Here is an 18,662-nt window from a genome sequence, read left to right as displayed (position 1 = left end):
AGTGTTAACACTGGTTCAAGAACAGCTAGGAGGGTTTGAACTGGGGAAATAATAGGTACAAGGGTGTGTGTGTTTCTGCAGAACTAGGGGGTCTCCAGTGTCCTAAGATTCTCAGGGGGTCCTACGATCCCACGAAAGGCTGATCTACTCTAAGTGCCTGTCTTCAGGCGGCGGATGGGAACTGGGATGGAACACAATCTGGTGGGGGCTGCATGGATGGATGGATGGCTGGATGGACGGCTGGATGGACGGGGAGGCTGGGACGCTGCGCCCACGCGAGGGAATTTCCTTTGAAAGAGAGCGAAACTGTAAGGTGAGAAACTCTTTTCCATGAAAGGCCTCTCCAGCCCTCCTCCCACCACTCAGCTGTGACCTTCCCGTTTTCTGGGAACTTCCTCAGGCCTCTCCATCGCGGTGTGGGACGCTTTCGGTTCTGCCGGGATTGCCGGAGGCGGCGGGGAAGAACGTGGGGCGCGGGGGGAGTCTTCCCAACACCCATAGGGATCTCTCTTCACTCCCTTCGCGTCCTCCCCACCCCTAGGAAGCGGGCTTCCTCCTAGGCCAATTCAGTTCGGCCTTCGTAGTCCCGGGGGGGGGGGGGGGGGGGGGAGGAGTCTCAAGAAGGGCTCTCCTTGGAACCACGCCTCCCGATTCCCCCACCCCTCCCCGCCCAAGGCGCGTCCCTAAACTCCTTGCGGAATTAGACTACCCGGGACTGTCCTGGGGGAAACCCCAGAGAGGTGACTCGCCCGGAGCTCCGCCCCCGTCAGCGAGGCTGGTCGCGATTTGTCCCCTAAGACCCGCCCCTTTCCTGGGAGGGTCCATGGGCTGAGACAGTGGAAGTGGAAAAGGCCGGGTCCTGGCGCTTTCTCCTCCCGCCGCCTGGTTCTCACCTCGCCATGGTTCGTCTGCCTCTGCAGTGTCTCCTCTGGGGCTGCTTTCTGACCGCCGTAAGTTGAGTTTCTGTTCCGACTGGAGGCGGGAATTTGAAATTAGAGAGTAGGGAATGGGAAAAGAAACAATACTTCGGGGAGGGGACCTTCCAAGCTGATTTTGGGGGGACAGGAGGGTGGGTGGAAGCTGGGTAGGGTACCCCGGGTCCGGGCTGAATGAGGTGGGCTGCCTCTCTCTCCTCCCAGGTTGGGGTCCCAGGTAGCCCACAGAGGGCGCATAGTGGGGTCGCTGCAGGAAAAGTGCCTAGCCAGCGCAGATGGGGTTGGGATTTGGGGAACCTGAAGGCTTGATCTGGTCAAAAGACTGGAGTCTGGGTCTGCCTCAGACGCTGGCCACAAAGAGATGGTGAGGGGTTTCAGAAGCGGGAAGGGAGGGCAGCCAAGTGAAGGGGCGGGTCTGGCTAGTTTCCCTTCTCTTTCCCATTGTGGACAGACGCCAGCCTCTGTGAGTGGTTCATCTCCTTGCCAGCTGGGGCTGCCTTCTTCCAGGGCATCTTGTGGGAACAAGGGTTGAGTGTAGAGGCCCAGGTGCTTCTTTGAGAAGGCAAGGAGCTTTGAACACTCCCACCACCGGCCGCAAATCCTGGGTGATCCAAGTTAGGAGGAATACCCAAGGCTTTGTCTCTGCCTCCTGAATTTAAGACGACATAGAGGACTCTCGGGGGAGCTGAACAGTTTATGGGACCATGAAAGGGCTAGGAGACCAGCAGGGGTTTCTCTAGGCACAAGAGGGGCTCAGATATGCCCAACCAAGCACATCTCCGGGATTTTCAGAGTTCCACACTTGACTCGCTTTTAGTTTAAGTGTATTTTTGTAGTTCCTCATTCTGGAGGCTGGGAATCCCCCAAGTACCGGACACTCTCATCCCAACCCCCCTGGTCTCCCCCTAACTTTCAAGGGCTGTAGTTTCTGGCATGAAGGCAGGGCAGGAGTGACCCATGAAGTAGGGGGTTAGCAGCAAGGGAAGAGATTTCATGGGAAAGCTGCTTTGGTCCCAGAGCTTTCATTTTCACTCTAAGTAATGGCTCTTAGGGAGAAAGGAGGCAGGAAGAGGGCTCTTGGAGGAGGAGTGGAGGAAAAGCCAGGGGAGGTAGGGTGAAGGGTGGTCGTGGTTTCTCAAGAACAATCTCCCAATTTTAGCTCCAGGTGGAGACTAGGCTGTGACAACAATAACTGGGGCTATTTGTTGAGAGCTTCCTGTGGGCCAGGAAGCTTTACACGCACTCTAGGTCTGATTTCTTTCAACCGCCGCATTATACAGGTGAGCAAACTGAGGCTCAGACAGAGAAAATGTCTTGCCCAATCCTCATAGCTAGGTGGAACCTGCATATAACTCTCCATCTGCCTGATTCCTGAGCCTGCCTCTCAGATGGTGAGAGTCTCCAAGCCTTGGTCCTAAGCTCCTTTGTGTCAGAAGGATCGAAGCTGTGAAGTGGGAACTGGGGATTGACAGGTTTACAGAGGAGGAGCTGTATTTCTTGTGTGTTTGAAAATGGCGTAAAGGACTTTCATTGCTCTGGGAGTGTGGTGGGAAAGTCCATAGGCTTGCGGGGAGAACATTCATGGGATAGTGTGTTGCGATGTGATGGTGGGAGCAGTAGCCTTTGCTATTTCCTTCCCCATTTGGGGTCAGATACACTTTTGTAAGTAATTTGCCCACCCAGGCTGAATGAGAGCCACCAATTAGGCAGGATCCTGGAAGCCAGCCAGTTAGCCAGCTTGCTAGGCATCCAAGCAGATACTCATATATGTATGATAATTAAAGCTGCCATTCAATGAGCACCTACTATGTTCCAGATACTATGCCAGGCCATGTACATCTATTCTTTCTCATCTTCACAACCTAATCTGTGGGGCAGGTATTATCACTCCCGTTTTAGAGATGTAGAAACTGAGGCTAAGAGAGGCAAAATAGCTAGTTAAGTGTTACAAAGTCAAGATTGGCGCCTTAAGCTATTTGACCCTTAAAGCTGTGTTCTTTTCACAGGCTGTTCCCAAAGCGTGGGATGATTTAGGCAGCACAAGGACATAGAATTAACAACATAGGTTCACTTTACAGTTCTGTTTAAAATCCTTTTCATTTTTTCAAGAAGGAAGTCGCTGGAGCTAGAATATAGTTAATACCTTTCAAATGCCTGCTAATCCTCCTTTTTAAACAAAAATCAAGAGCAGGCCTGAGGTAGAGGGCTGTCAGCAAGCAAAGCGATCCGCTGGGGGTTAATAAATAACATCGTTTTGTTTCTGTTGAGTTTATTTTTAGGGTTGCCTTTTATTTATGAGAAGTGATACCGGTTTTTCTCTCATGGCAATGATGTGAGGTTTACATTGAAAATAAATGTATTTAAATGAACAAGAAGTAATGAATAGCTTGGGTGGTACCTGGATGTAGTGAAAATAGTGCAGATGAGACTCAAGTTGTTGGAGAGAGGGAGTATTGAAACCTGAGTTCTCATTTGGATTCTATCACTGTGTGACCTTGGGCAAGTGACCCACACTTTCTGGTCCTCAGTCTCACCATGTGTAAAGTAAAAGAGTTGGATTTTATTCTTCCGGCTTCTCCATCCTTGCATTTCATGAGAGAGGAGTTGGATGATCAGATGATGAGACTTGGAGAGGGGAAGAGGGTGGGGAGCAAAAGAATAGAAGGAAGAGGCCAGGTGCTAAATATAGCCCCTGTCCAGACTAGGACCAGCTGGAGTCAGCCAGCTTCAGGACTCCAGGGGAGATGCTGGAGTCCTCATGTGCTCTTGGGTTTTTGGGTAGAGGAAAGACTCAGGAGTCAAGCCAGAAGGAAGATCTGTTTAGTTCAGTGACTATTGTGAGTTTCCAGCGCAATTACTTTGTAAAATACCAGATTGATTCTCTGGGTGCCTTTGTCATCATACTAGTTGGCAGTTTAGTTAAAAACAAACACAACAAGTAATATGCAGGCGCTGTTTCTCTGCTTTGGACTTCCACTTCAGTTCTAACCTCTGTCCTGGCTGATTTGCACCTGTCTGCCAAGGCTATATCGGAGATTTCAAGATCCCTTCAAATTGCCCAATTTTGTTTTTAGGTCCACGCAGAACCACCCACTTCATGCAGAGAAAACCAATACCAAACAAACAGCCGGTGCTGTAATTTGTGCCCACCAGGTGAGATGCTAACCCTTTAGCCCCATAGTGGGACCCCTCTTGGTTTGCTGGCAGATACAGACCCCCTGTGTCAATTATAAACTCGTTTCTTGACCCCTGGCATTTTCCATCCCTGCCCCAGGATGTTCTGGGGTCCCTCTCTGCCTACCCAGAACTTAGGGTTCCTATCTCTTCTATGTCCCTTACCAGACTATGAAAGTTGGAAGAGTCTGAGACTGTCATCTTTGACTCTCCCTCCCTAAAGCCCAGCCTCATCAGTTTTCAGTTCAGTGTCTGACTCACTGAGTGAGCCGGAGCTACCTCATTTCCTGATGTTTTCCAGGACAGAAACTGGTGAACGACTGCACAGAGGTCACCGAAACAGAATGCCTTCCCTGCAGTAAAGGCGAATTCCTAGCCACCCGCAACAGTGAGAAATACTGTCACCAGCACAGATACTGCAACCCCAGTGCGTGGGCTGCTGGGGAAGGGGCACTTGGGAGCTGGGCTGATATTCCAGCTCATTGCTGACAGCACAGCCGTTCTGTTTGTTTGTTTGTTTGTCATAGCGAGGGTCTGTTCTGATCGGTTAGAGTCTGGGTTGTCTTGGTTGTTACTTAATTTGATTGCCACCCCTACTTGGAAGAGGGTCTAAGAGAAAAAGAACAGGAAGTATGAGGATCGGGGCCCCCCAAGCATGGCCAGTAAGGGGTTCCCATCCTTCTTGCCCATCCCTGCCCAGACCTAGGGTTCCAGATCCAGACGGAGGGCACCTCAATAACAGACACCATTTGCACATGTGACGAAGGCCATCACTGTACCAGTCACACCTGCGAAAGTTGCACCCCGCACAGCTTGTGTCTCCCTGGCTTCGGGGTCAAGCAGATGGGTAAGTGGTCTGTCTGGGAATCAGCTCTAGAGGCAGGAGAGAGGAGGTGAAGGCCAAAGGAGCGGGGCTGGGCAGTGGGCACTCAGCCCTGGTGGGGAGGGACCACCCTACGCTGATATCTCCACCAGAGCAGGTGGGAAATAGAAACTTTGCCTCCTGCCTCCTGCCATGGGGATCTGTCTTGAGAGGGCAGTGGGAGAAGTCTTCCTGGGGCCTGCCTGCAGCAGGACAAGGTATATGCTGGGGGGAGAAGGGCTTAAGGCAGGATGCTCTTCCAGGCCTGCCTGCCTGCCAGTTCCCTTGAGAGCCAGACAGGTGGTCCGCCGTGATGATTAACTCCTCCTCTACCCTCTCAGCTACAGGGGTTTCTGATACCATCTGTGAACGCTGCCCAGTCGGCTTCTTCTCCAGTGTGTCATCTGCTTTTGAAAAGTGTCACCCTTGGACAAGGTATAAGGACTCATCCCTTGTGTTTCCTTTCCCGAGAGGGGCATGGGACCTGCTTCCATTCTCTCCGGCTACCTGCCCTTCAGCCCCTGCTCCCCATGTCCACACACACTCGTACACCTGTAGAACGTCTAGAGTGACCTCGTGGCCAACTAGACAGACACTTTTCAGCATTTCTTGCCTTCTCTCTCTTGGTGGTATAGATACCGCTGATCTCTGATCTTTGGTGAAGCCCTTCCTTCTTGGGGGCACCGTGACGCCTCTCTTCCATTCCTTGTACCCCTCCTCTGCTCCTCCTTAACTGGTTTTCTAGGCCTCTATTCTAGGCTCTACTCTCCCATCACCTTGCCCGCCTCCCCTGGACCATCTATCTCATCCGCACACTTGACTTCGGCTACCATTGCCCTTGGACGTTTCCCAATCAACGTCTCCTGTTGCAATTTGTCTCCTGGGTCCCAGACTGTCATATCTAACTGCCGAGGGTATACCTCTGTGCAGACAACCCACAGGCACCTGCCTGCTCCCCATACCCGCTGTGAAAGGCACAAGCATGCCTCTGGGCACCCGTTCCAAAGTTCCCCTTACCCCCATCCCCAAATCAGTCACCAGGTCCTGTCCATCTGACCTTCCAGGTGTTTTGGGACTCCTCCTCCTTTTCACTTATCCCCACGTCACCACGTTAGCTTGGGCTTCATCACCAGCTTCCCTGCCTCTACTCTCTCCCCTTCAGCTAGTTCTCCATCCCTTTGGCGAAGGAAACTTTCCACCATTCATTTTGGATCACGGCACTCCCTGTTTAAAATGCTTCATGGCTCTCTGTGCCTTTAGGATAAAACCCTGACTCCTGTGCATGGCCTCCGACCTTCTAGCTCCACTTCCTGACCTCTTCCCACATCGTGCTGCTTGCAGTCCTGTCAACACACTGTTTGTTCTCTTGCATCAACCTCTTCTGCCTGGAATACCTTAAACACACGCCTGATTAACCTTTTACATTTAATTTGAAAAAACGAGTAAGACAGGCGTGAGGACAGAAGGCACAGAAGGGCCTCTAGTGATATGCTTCCCTTTCACCCTCAACCATCCAGCAGCCACTGGACCATGTGTGTCCTTCTAGAGAGTCTATGCACAAATAAATACATGCACACACATGCAGACATATTTTTCACACAAATAGTAGCATCCCATATATACTTTGTTATTTGTTTACTGTCTGCCTTTCTCCAGTAGATGGTAAACTCCTTAACTATAGAGACTTGACTTTTTTTATTCCACAGATGCATCCCTTATGCCTAGAACAGTGCCTGATGCATAGTAGGTGCTCAATAAATCTTTACTGATAAATGTTCAATGAGAAAGGGAGGCTCCTTTATGTCATAGAACCAGAGCACTGGGTTCCAAACTCACTCAGCTTAGAAGGGGTGGAAGTGTGACCCTCATCTGAGCCTCGGTGCCCTCATTCAGAAAATAGGAATGACCTTCATTTTACAAGGTTTGAGGAAAAGACATGTAACGTGCTTCGAAAACTCTTAAGCACTCTTCTTGTGTATGTGCTTTCTTTGAAGCTTCTTCCTCTTTTTCCAGCTTTAGATGTTTTTTTCCTTTGCAATGTCCTTCTCTGTCCATCCCTTTCCATTCCTCCTGGGACCACTTTGGCCCAGTCTTCATCATCTCATGTTTGGATTCTGTCGATGGCCTCCTGGCTGGCATTTTTCTGTCATTTCTCCTCCTGGGAGCTCTCTGGCCAACTAAGTCCTCTCACAACTTAAGTCATCTGGTTGGATGCTGACATGACCCACTAGCTGAATCCAGCTGAAACCTTCATGGCTGATTCTCAGTGATCTGGTTCTAAAGACCCAATTTTCCAGGGTTTCCTTATACCATCTGGCTCGTCACCCACCTAATCTCCCATATCGTGTTGTCCTGCTTAAAGAGAAAATACTGATGCTTTAAATTTTACATCCCTCAAGGGCCCACTCAGCTCTGACTTCCCCAGGGAAGTCTTTCTGGATGACCCTCCAACCAGAGGTTCTCAGCTGAGCAGTTTTCTCCCTCAGGGGACATTTGACAATATCTGGAGACATTTTGGTTGTCACAGCTGGGGAGGAGAAGGCTACTGGCATCTAGTGGGTAGAGGCCAGGGAAGCTGCTAAACATCCTGCAATGTACAGGACAGGTCCCACCACAGAGGAAGGATTATGTGGCCCCCAAATGTCAGTAGTGCCGAGGTTGAGAAGCACCCATCATCCCTCCATTCCAGCCATTGTGGATTCTGTCTCCTCTTCTCTGAAAATCCCCTGTTCACATGAGCCTGTATCACAAAGCTTGGCCCTCATCAGAGACTCTCCTTACTCCTTCAAGATATACCATCATCTTTCCTCTGCACTCACGAGCTCTGTAAGAACAGAGTCTGTGTCATCCCCATAGTAACCAGCCCAGGAGGGTGCACATAATATGTGCTCAGTGAACCTGGACTTGCTGGTTGTTGGCTGTCTCCCTCTGGGGTTGGAAATCGCATGGTTGGGGAAACTTAATGTCTCTTTCTTTGTGTGTGTGTGTGTGTGTGTGTGTGTGTGTGTGTACACGTGTCTGTACACAGCTGCGAGAGCAAAGGCCTGGTGGAACAACATGCAGGGACTAACAAGACAGATGTTGTCTGTGGTGAGTCCTGGAGAACGGGCCCCGGCAGCAGGCTAGGAAGGTGGGGAGCTGAGGGGAAGACTGGGGCACCTGGAAGCACCAGTGGGGAAAGAGGGAGGGGAGGCAACGCAAGAGGAGGAGCAGTCTGGAATTGTGGCAACCAGCTCTGCCACTTATCTGTGGAGCCTGGGCAAGTTAGTCCCCCCCCGAGCCTCAGTTTCTTCATCTGTGAAATGGGATACTACCACCTCCCTTAATAGGGTGGTGTAAGTACCTCACATGGGTTCTGGCACTTTGGAGGTGCTCCCTCAGTGCTATTCTGCTACCCTGCACGTTGAGGACCAGCATGGTGTGACTCTGTTTCCTCTCAGGGCCATAGTTTTTTTTTTTAGGCTGCACCACGCGGCTTGCAGGATCTTAATTCCCTGACCAGGGATCAAACCCAGGCCACAGCAGTGAAAGCCCAGAACCCTAACCTCTAGGCCACCAGGGAACTCCCTCAGGGCCTCAGTTTTGATTTTAGAATGAGGAGGTTGGCATACAGCACAGGTCACAGACTCCCATAATTACAGGGATTAGGCAGGATCATGTTAATGAGTGAAAAGATCAGGGGTAAGAAAAATACACTCTCTTCTTTTCCTTAAAATTCACTTTCCTCTTGGCAGGGCTGGGACTAGAGTGAGGTAAGAGAGGCACTTGCCGTGGGCACAGTATTTAAGGGCGTGCCAGAAAAATGCCGTAATCAAGATAACCATTTGATGCAATATTAAAAAAATCAAAATTCAGGCAAAAAATCCATAACGAACAGAATAGCAACATTTTAAATAAAGACAGGATCCAACCCTGTATTTGTACAACCTTGTCTCACTTGCCTCACCCTAATCCCATCCCTGGTTCCAATAAAACTTTATTTAAAAAAACAGGCAGCTGGCCTGTGGGCCAGACTTTGCTGATACGATTTTTTAAAACATGACATTAAAATATGACTTATCTTGATTACTGAGTTTTTTAAGAAAATATTTATTTATTTATTTGGCTGCACTGGATCCTGTGTTACGGCATACAGGATCTTTAGTTGCGGCATCTGGGACCTTTAGTTACGGCATGCGGGGTCTTTTAGTTGCGGCATGCGGGGTCTTTTAGGTTGGCGTGCAGGCTCTTAGTTGTGGCATGTGGGATCTTAGTTCCCTGACCAGGGATGGAACCCAGGCCCCCTGCATTGGGAGTGCAGAGTCTTAACCGCTGGACTACCAGGGAAGTCCCAGTTATTGAGTTTTTTTGGTGTCCCCTTAAATTTTGTCCTGAGGCAGTGCTTCACTTGCCTTACCCTAGTCCTTACCCTGTCTCTTGGTCTTTTTTTCATTTTTCCATTTAGAATAGAGACTTAGGCACAAGAAATACTTTCCCTTCTCCTCCATTCTTCTATAACAAAGGCAATGTTACAGACATAAATGATGCTGGGCCTTGGTATTGGGCAAAGAGTAGGGAGGGGTGGGAGTGTAGTGAGCCGGTAGAGACAACTATCACCACTCAGTTCTGGCCAGTGGGCCCCATGTGGGCTGCTGGCCCACTAGGGCTGGATCTTCCCAATTTGCAAGAGAAATCAGATATCCAGATTTTAAATACACAATCTCCCCATTTAAAAATGTCGGCAAATACTTAAAAAAAGAAAAAAAAATGTGCCAGTCACACTAAAGACATCTGCTGGCCACATTTTACCAGGAGCCACCTGTTTGAAACTTCTGATGTGGATGAGTTTAGACACTGAAGTCCAGCAAGGTGCAGCAGCTTCGGGAAGGGCGGTGGGGAGCCATCGCTGAAGTCTTGATCTCTCCAGGTTTCCAGAATCGGATGCGAGCCCTGGTGGTGATCCCCATCACGATGGTGATCCTGTTCACTGTCCTGTTGGTATCTGCCTGTATCAGTGAGTCCCCAGGTGGGGAGGTGATGGGGGAAGAGGCAGCAGAAGGTACAATTGACGGGTCACCTGTTTCCTGATCTGGCCTCAGTGACTCCCCATCCTATATGTTTTTCTCTCTCTCTAGGAAAGATGGCCAAGAAGCAGGAGACTAAGGTAGGTCACCCTGGGGAACCGGCTGAGTTTTGTCAGACTGGAAAGAAAGACTGATTCATTGTTGCCTATATGGCAGAAAAATTGATTCAAGGTCTGTTCCCTTGCCCCCTCCCCTGTGCTCCAGGGCTCTTCCCCTTCTCTCCCTCACCACCAGCCCTTTTCATCTCCTGAGCTCACCTTCCCACAGAGCTGCCCTAGCACCGCTGGCAAAGTCTGACATTTGCTCTTCTTTCCTGGCATTGGATATGTGGGGGAACCGCATCTTTGGGGCCTTGGTGTGGGATCCATGGGTGGGTGATGGAGGGACATTTCCTTAACCCCACTGGCTCCTACTGCGGAAGCTTCTTGACACCCTTGGTGTGGCCAGCAGGGGGCAGGACGCACCCATGGAATGAGCACTGACCCTCCGTTTGGGAAAGGGGAAGGGGTGAAGAGTGGAATCGCTTCCAAGGAAGGGCTGAGATGCTAGGGGTAACCCCAAGCCTTGTCTCCCCAGGCCCTGCACCCTAAGGCTGAAAGGCAGGATCCTGTGGAGACGATTGATCCGGAGGATTTTCTCGGCCCCCACTCCACCCCTCCAGTGCAGGAGACCTTACACTGGTGTCAGCCAGTCGCCCAGGAGGATGGCAAAGAAAGCCGCATCTCCGTGCAGGAGCGAGAGTGAAGCTGTGTGTGCCCAGGAGCGTGGTGGCACCGGAATGTGGGCACGTGGCTGGAGAGCCTGGGGCTGCTGCTGGTGAGGGCAACAGCCCCCCTCTGCCTGCACCCCTGCAGTCCAGAAACAGTTCACCTCGGGGAACCTTTCACCCCAGCCGTGGAGCCCATTCAATCTCCCAACTTGATATCAAAGATGATAACAAAACTTTGGGGAGGCCGTACAAGGGTATCCACCAAACCTTCCAACCCAGCGGTTCGGTGCCAACAGGTGTAACGCGGTGGCTTCTGGGAGCCCAGGAGGCATATGCATAGATACACATCGCAGCACTGTTTGTGACAGTGAGCAACTGGAAGCTGCTTAACTGTCCATCAACAGGGGACTGGCTAAATAAAACTGTAATATATTTATGCAACAGGATCTTGAAAACACTGTCATGGGGGAAAAACAAAAGCAGGTTGTAGAATGGTGGGCATGGAAACATTTTTTTTAAAGCAAATAACCCAAAACAATATATCTTCTACAGATATGTGTATAAACATAGTATATGTTATATATGTTGGTATGGCAGGGGGGTTCTGGAAGGACACACAGAACATGCACAGCTCAAAGAATTGTAATGTCTTGGTTGGGGAAGAAGGGTCCGGGGGAGGGTTGGTTAAAGAAAGATTTGACTCTCCCATAATGCTTCATTTTTTTTCCCCAAAAGGAGAGTGAATTCACAGACTGCTTATGTAATTAAAAAGTCATCAAACGTGTAAAAAGAAAAAAGGGAGCGGACACGCTGGGTGACATGAGCTGCTTCACATGCTGTCAGGCTCACAGAATGAGGGCACTTTCGGAGGATAAATAAGCACGTCCCCCAGGCTGCTGCCCTTCTAAGGTGGTTTCCACATGCACTCACGTTTGGCATCATGTTTGCAAAGGGCTTTCCCCATTTGATTCACATTCACAACAGTAGCCTTCGGGGCAGGCAGGGCCAGCATCCCTCCTTTCCTCCCTCCCTCTTTAACAGAGGTGGAAATGGAGGCCCAGAGAGGTGAAGTAATTTATCTATGGTCACACAGCCGTTCAGAGTGGTGCCCCTCAGAGCTCCCCACTCCTAGTCCTATGCTGCTTCTCCCAGCCCCACCTGCTCTCTGGAGCCTGCATCTGTAGCCCCTTCCCAGGGAGCTCCTGGGCCTTCTACCTCCTTTTGACCTCCCAACTGCTACAGGAGCTGCTGCTTCTCGGTCAGCTGGTGTCCCCTTCCCCCTAAGCAGTATCTTAGGATAAAAATAAACCGTCCTGTTCTCTTTTCCTGCTGTGCCAACTGAGGGGGAGCCTAGCCAGGAGGAGCAGCAGATGGAGAGGGAACAGAGGGGAGGGCAGGGGAGGGGAGAGGGGAAGGTTGTAGGGCAAGAAGGGGAAGCAAGAGGATTGCAAAGCCCCAGCACAGAGGTTCCTGGTGAGGGTGAGGCCAGCCTGGTTTACCCCAGGGATCTCACCCCAACCCCGCCTTCGTGAGAAGCTGCTTTGGATTTCCCAACATGTCCTGCCGCCTGGAGGGTGAGCGTGGAGAGGGCTTGCCCCAGTGGAGGCGGTGAGGGCAGCTGAGAGCCAAGGGAGGGGCACCTGGCTTGGCAGGCTTCCCAGAAGAGAACCATTTAGATGCACCAGGGGGAGACGTCTGCTTTAGAAAGCAGTGCAAAGTGGTGGTGGTGTGGAGTGGGGGGAGGGGAGCTCTGCGACCTCACCTTTATCCCCTACCTAGAGTCTAAAATGCTAGTGTTACGTACTGTACATGACAGTATGGTGGAAGGAGACAAAAGACCCATCTCTGCCACCTATTATCTGTGTGGCTTTGGGTAGGTCACTTTCACCTTTTAGCGTCTCAGTTTGCTCATCTGGCGAATGGAGACAATATAACGGACAGACGCTGTGGGTGTTTCCTTCGTTCTCTCCTAGGCCCTTCGTTCTCAATCCTGAGCATGTATCAGAACCACCTGTAAGACTTGTTAAAAGACAGATTGCTGGGCCCCACCTCCAGGGTTTCTGATTCAGTAGGTCTGGGATGGAGTCCAAGACTGTGCATTTCTACAAGTTTCCCAGGTGATGATGCTGGTCCAGGATCACACTTTGAGAACGACCACCCTTGGCATTCACATTTCTTGATAAGCAGTCGCTTTCCGATTGCAAGCACTTGGGATTGCTTACCTCGGGGCTTTCCTTGGTTTTATGTTATTTATTTGGTTGCGTTGGGTCTTACTTGCGGCAGGCGGGCTCCTTAGTTGCGGCTTGCTGGCTCCTTAGTCGTGGCGTGCGAACTCCCAGTTGCGGCATGCACGTGGGATCCAGTTCCCGGACCAGGGATCGAACCCGGCCCCCCTGCATTGGGAGCGCGAAGTCCTAACCACTGTGCCATGAGGGAAGTCCCTCCTTGGTTTTAAAAAAATGCTTGGTGCAGGTGTAGGGCAGGTAAGATGTACCTGGGAGAGCTAACGCCCCCAAAACTCTCAACCAAATAGGAGTGAAAGTTGGAGGATACATGACCCGGCTTCCTTGCCCTTGGGAGGGACAAATCTGAGGTGTGTTCTATACTGTCTCCTAGGTTCCCCAGAGGGCTCGAGCCAGAGATGCCCTCCATGGCTGTCTTCCCTTCCCTGTGTCATTCTCCACCACCCCACTGGTGCTTCCTGGGTTCAACTCCCCAGTAAACTGCCTGCATTCTTTCCTTGTTGCAGAGTCTGCTTTTGGAGAAGTCCCCCCGCTAAGAGTCAGCAGAGGTCAAGCATGAGAAGGTATAATTGTGTATATCTTGGCATCCCCAGCAAAGAGAAGGGGTTGTTATTCCTGGCACCTGTAGCAAGTTCTGGGTTCTAAATGGAGCTCAGCCAGGAACCTTCTGTGTGACCTTGGGAAAGCTGCTCTCTGGTTCTGAGCTTTTTTTCCCCCAGATGTGATGAAGGGTTGGGATTCTACAAGTTCTAAGGATCTTGCCAATTCTAAAAATAAGGCGATCAGCCCACTGTAGTGTCTGCTCTGGCCTGTGGATGAATGGGTGGGTGTGAGGCTCACAATAGCCAGAAGGTGGCGCCAAAGTAATGCCCGAAGACTCTGGCGTCTGGCTTTTGCCAACTCTCATTTTCTCCCTCCACCGTCCATCCGCCTGAGCCTCCTGCGATCTCTACTAACTTCATCCGTTCCCCAGGTCTCCCTCTCCACTGCTTCCTTCTTAACAAGCATCAGCTGCATTCCTACTGTGGCCTCTTGCCGAGCTAGGGTTGTGCATGACAGCACTAAGAATGCACATGGACAGAGGGCTCACTATGCGCTAGGCACAGTCCTAAGAACTTCACATGCACTGTCTAAGTCCATAGGACAACCCTGCATAAGGCACAGTCTCTTCTAACGCCCATTTTACAGATGGGGCTCAGAAGCTAAATGACTTGCTAAGGTCGGAAGAATCAGAGCTGGGATTTGGACCTAACTAGGTTGATCCAAAAACCTTTGCTTCTTACTCAGCGAGTAAAAAAAACAGGCGCATGTTATCAGGCCGTTAAAAGACAGTGTGACTGCCCAGGCAGAGCGAAAGCCCACGGCAGGAGCAACTCACCTCTAGGGCAGCAGTTGTAAACTCAGCGGAGCGCACAGGAGCTGGAAAGTGAGGGAGGCCGGGTCAGGAGGAGTCAGGATGGCACAGACTCTGGCAAAGCGGCGAGGCTCTGCCCGTTTTGGCGGGGCAGCATCTATGGATTGCTTCTAATGGTTGCCCTCCAGGGATGAGAGTTATGTATTGCTGGGGATCCAGATTTCTATGTGAAATCTCCCAATGTTTAAATGCTACCAATCCCAAAAATAAAAGAAAAAAAAAAAAGAAAAAAACAACAACTCTGTGAGAACCCAAGAAAGCATGTCACAGAGGGTTGGAATTAAAAGAGACTGAGAATTTCATTGTGTCCGACATTTTTGTTTTCTATATGGGGAAACTGAGGCCCTGGGAGGGTCCAGAGCCAAGTTAGGCAATATGTCCTAGGCAGGTTGTCTCTTTTCTCTGCACCCCATCTGGGAGGCTGCAGAGAGGTCCTTAGGCTCCACCCTGTGACCCTGGTTAACTGGCTCTATTCAGCATTCTTTTTTTTTTTTTGCGGGGCATGTGGGATCTTAGTTCCCCAACCGGGGATTGAACCCACACCCCCTGCAGTGGAAGCACGGAATCTTAACCACTGGATCACCAGGGAAGTCCCCGGTTAACTGGGTCTAAAGCATTGAAACTCTAGGACCGAGGGGCGGGGGCTGAGCTGGGTGTAGATGTCCTCTTAATCCTATGACCCCCCCATCTCAGCCCCCCAGGCATGCACCCACATACTCTCCTCTTAAGCCTTTAGGGCCCTGTGGTCGATTCCTTGGGCAGCAGAAGTTATTAAAGACTCTGCCTGAAGGATTTCTCTCCCCCCGTGATTCTGGCACAGAAAATTACAAACCCACCGGCAGGGGTGGGGAGATAGTTTTAATTTGAAAAAAAAGGAAAAAACACCCATGCTGTGGTCCTGGAGTCTGGGGGATGGAGACGCTCATGGCGGGGGCATGTCCTCTGGGACGTGCAACGTTGCTGCTGCGGCTTCGTGTTGCTCAGTAAAATCAGTGAGCAGCTTTCGCCCAGACAGATGGGGCGGGGCGGCCGGGGTGCCCTGCTTCTCTACTCCAGTCCCCCCTCCCAGTCCCTGGGGGCTCTCTGCCTCTCTCCCGCTGACTGGCACGTCCCGCTGGGCCTTGGCACCGAGCTAGTTCCCTGCCACCTCCTCATTCCAAGACCCCCTCCCACCCTCTGCAGTCTCTGCCCCTCCCCCACCGACCACCTCCTTTCCCTTCTCCCAGCCCTCGCGTCTCACCCTGGTTCTCTTTTGAAGAAGTACTATTGTTTGGGCTAATCACAAAAGTCACACCTGTGCGTTGCACTCCCTGTGCCCCCAATCCAAGCAACACACAGGAAAATCAGTCCCCCTGTAAGTCCTCCCCACACCCCTACCGAGAGCTACAGGTCCCTCCAGACTTGTTTTCCGTGCCAAAAATATTTTTTCCACTTGGGCTGTCGTTACATACCCTGCTTTGTAAGCAACTTCTTTGCTTAGCTGTGTACGGCAGACATCTCTCCATGCCAATAAATGTAGATCGACAACGTGCTTTTTAATTGCTGCATAGGATTCCATTGTCCAGCTGGAGCCTTGATTCAAGTGAGGGCTCCGTATTGATGGACATCTAGGCGGCTTTTCTCTTTTGCTCTTCAGCCCCTTCCTGCTTCTACGGCGTCTCCCCCACCCCTCCACTTCCTCTTTCACTCTCCCTTCCTCTGCGGAGGGGTTGGGGGTCACTGGTGTTTAACACCCACTCCCCACCCCCCGCCCCGTGTCAGACATGTGCCACCTCATTAGTGAGCCTGTCCCCTCAAGTGAGGCAGACAGGAGCCACAGTGGCAGCGAGAGGCCTAATTGAATGTAACTAATTATTCACTCCTTTAAATGGGCCTGGGAGGGACAGAATTACTCACTCTGAACTGGGGAGACAGGGAACTGGCCGGCTGGCAAACAAATCCTGGGGCCTGTGGAGCCAGCTCTCCTTGGAATACTAATTAGGTAGGAGTGCCGGGATCAAATCAGGAACCCAGCTGCCTCTCCTGTCCCCCTCCCATCCGGGAAGCCGGGGATCCGGAGGTGAAACAAATACCGCGAGTGAATCTAATTGCAGGCCCGATCCATCCTGGACCCTGGAAGGGCTACTATGGGGGCTGGGGGCTGGGGGCTGGGGGACATGAAATGCTGAGCCTTCGGCCCTCGAGGAAGGCAGGGGGCTAGAGTTTCATGTGGGGAGAGGCAGGAGGGCCCAGCAGCGCCTGGAGGGATGTGCTGGGGTGAGGGTGGACAGCAAGAAACCTCAGTCCCACCTGGAGCTGTGGGGACCCAGCTGGCTCCCAGGAGCGTCCCCTTTGCTCCCAGGCTACCAGGGCCAGACCATGTGCTAAAGACCGATGGCCACAATCCTCACGGCAGCCCTCCTGGGTGGCAGGCTCCTTATCTAAGCTGAGGAACACTGAGGCTGGGAGAGGGGAAGTGAGTGATTCATCCCAGATCAGAGCCAGCTGGGGCCAAGCTGGGGCTCAGCCCTCTTTAGATACCAAGCTTGAGTTCCTAACACTGAGAATGACCCAAACCTCATTCCTGACAAATTAAAATGTCTGTGGGGTGGGGGTGGGATGGTAATAGTTCAGGTGTCGGTATTTTTTTAAGAGCTTCTCAGTGATTCAAAGATCCTACCAGGACTGAAAACCACTGGTTAGACCTTAGTTCCCTGTGAGTGTCTGCTCTGGGTGGTAGGGGGAGGTGAAGGAAGAAGACCTGAATGTGGCCCCAGGCGGCTCTATTCTGGGCAGCTCCTGCAGGTCAGAGGTGAGGCTATGGGGAGATGCAGAAAGGAGAGTGAAGGGGTGTGTGTGTGTGTGTGTGTGTGTGTGTGTGTGTGTGTAGTCATCATGATTCTTCCATTAATGTGCCAGGCACTTCTCACACATGATCTCATTTGATCCTCACAACAACCCTTTGAGGGGGTATAGTTATCCTTACAGCTGAACAAGGTGAGGCTCAGAAAGGTTGAGTAAGTGGCCCAAGGAAACACAGCGCAGCAGGTATCCCGAATCCCGTGCTCCTTTCTTATGCGGCTTTGATTCTGCTATTGTATTTGGGATCTCTTCTCTAGCAGGTGTTAGTGTGGGTGTGCTACTATTCTCTCTCTGTGTGTATGCTTGTTAGATGTGTGTGTATGAGCGCGCTTTTCCCTCCCAAAAGGGGCTAGCTGTTCACAAGCCTCCCGTTCCTGCCCAGCACAAAGCCTCCTGCTGACCAGTGAGAGGAAGGAGGAGAGGGCACAGCCCCTGCTTCTTGTCCCCTTTCCCCCCAGCCAGCTCCAGTGCCCAATCAGGAGACAGCCTCCCCTCACGGCTGGGGGCTGGTGAGGGGCAGGGGAAGGTGGGTCATCCTGCCAGCCAAGTGACAATCAGCCTTGTTTGGAACTGATGTGGAGAGAAAACCCTCAATAGTTCTAGGGCAGGGAAATTCCCCCATCTGGGCTTCCCTGGTGGAGCAGTGGTTGAGAATCTGCCTGCCAATGCAGGGGACATGGGTTTGAGCCCTGGTCTGGGAAGATCCCACATGCCGCGGAGCAACTGTGCCCGTGAGCCACAACTACTGAGCCTGCGCGTCTGGAGCCTGTGCTCCGCAACAAGAGAGGCCACGATAGTGAGAGGCCCGCGCACCGCGATGAAGAGTGGCCCCCGCTTGCCACAACTAGAGAAAGCCCTCGCACAGAAACGAAGACCCAACACAGCCAGAAAAATAATAAACAAATAAATAAACAAATGTGGGGTTTAAAAAAAAAAAAGAAAAGAATTTAAAATTAATCAATACAATCATAAATAGCATGTAGGTCAAATAATAAAGCATAATTAAAATTAGAAAAATATTTTAAAAAATTCCCTTCCCCATGAATGTGCCGCCCCCTCTCCTGCCCCCAGAGAGGGTGGCAAGGAGAGATGGATGATAGCCAGGCACACTCACTCCTCTCCATCCACCCTCACTAAGTGCAGGGGACTTCGTGGGGGCTTCATAGCCGGGCAGTACATTTATGAGCCCAACCCAGATTCCCCAGTCACCTCACTGGCTGATCCATCTTTCTGGAGTCAGGGATGAAATGAAATTATCGTGAAATAAATCTACAGATGATGAAGGCTCTGGCAGGGTGGAGGCAGCAAGGGTGCGAGGGGCAGAGGAAGCTGAGGCTCAGGTGGGGGGGCCGTGGCCACCCTCGCTTGGCTGAGACCCAGAGAGGGGATCCTGCTGACTTTCCTTCCCGTTGAAGCCTTTG

At 51.4% G+C, this 18,662-nt stretch overlaps 1 protein-coding gene across 2 annotated transcripts; it reads left to right on the top strand.

The window, feature by feature from the left end:
* Positions 1-233: 233 nt before the first annotated feature.
* On the top strand, positions 234-11,184 carry CD40 (CD40 molecule). Of its 2 annotated transcripts, none has more exons than XM_049699241.1 (9): positions 234-313; positions 4,010-4,088; positions 4,411-4,536; positions 4,810-4,956; positions 5,313-5,406; positions 8,000-8,061; positions 9,878-9,964; positions 10,086-10,114; positions 10,611-10,862. In XM_049699241.1, exons 1-9 carry the CDS (start codon positions 245-247, stop codon positions 10,776-10,778), a joined length of 861 nt encoding a protein of 286 aa, XP_049555198.1. In that variant the 5' UTR covers positions 234-244; the 3' UTR covers positions 10,779-10,862. The 2 variants fall into 2 exon arrangements, with proteins under 2 accessions (XP_049555198.1, XP_004272980.1); XM_004272932.4 differs by lacking the exon at positions 234-313 and adding an exon at positions 826-950 and having other exon boundaries at positions 10,611-11,184.
* The last annotated feature ends 7,478 nt before the right edge of the window (positions 11,185-18,662 follow it).

Source organism: Orcinus orca, chromosome 16 (genome assembly GCF_937001465.1).
Source record: "Orcinus orca chromosome 16, mOrcOrc1.1, whole genome shotgun sequence".
Taxonomy (NCBI): Eukaryota; Metazoa; Chordata; class Mammalia; order Artiodactyla; family Delphinidae; genus Orcinus; species Orcinus orca.
Note: the sequence above shows the minus strand (reverse complement) of the source record. Positions and strands in the feature narration are given on the sequence as shown.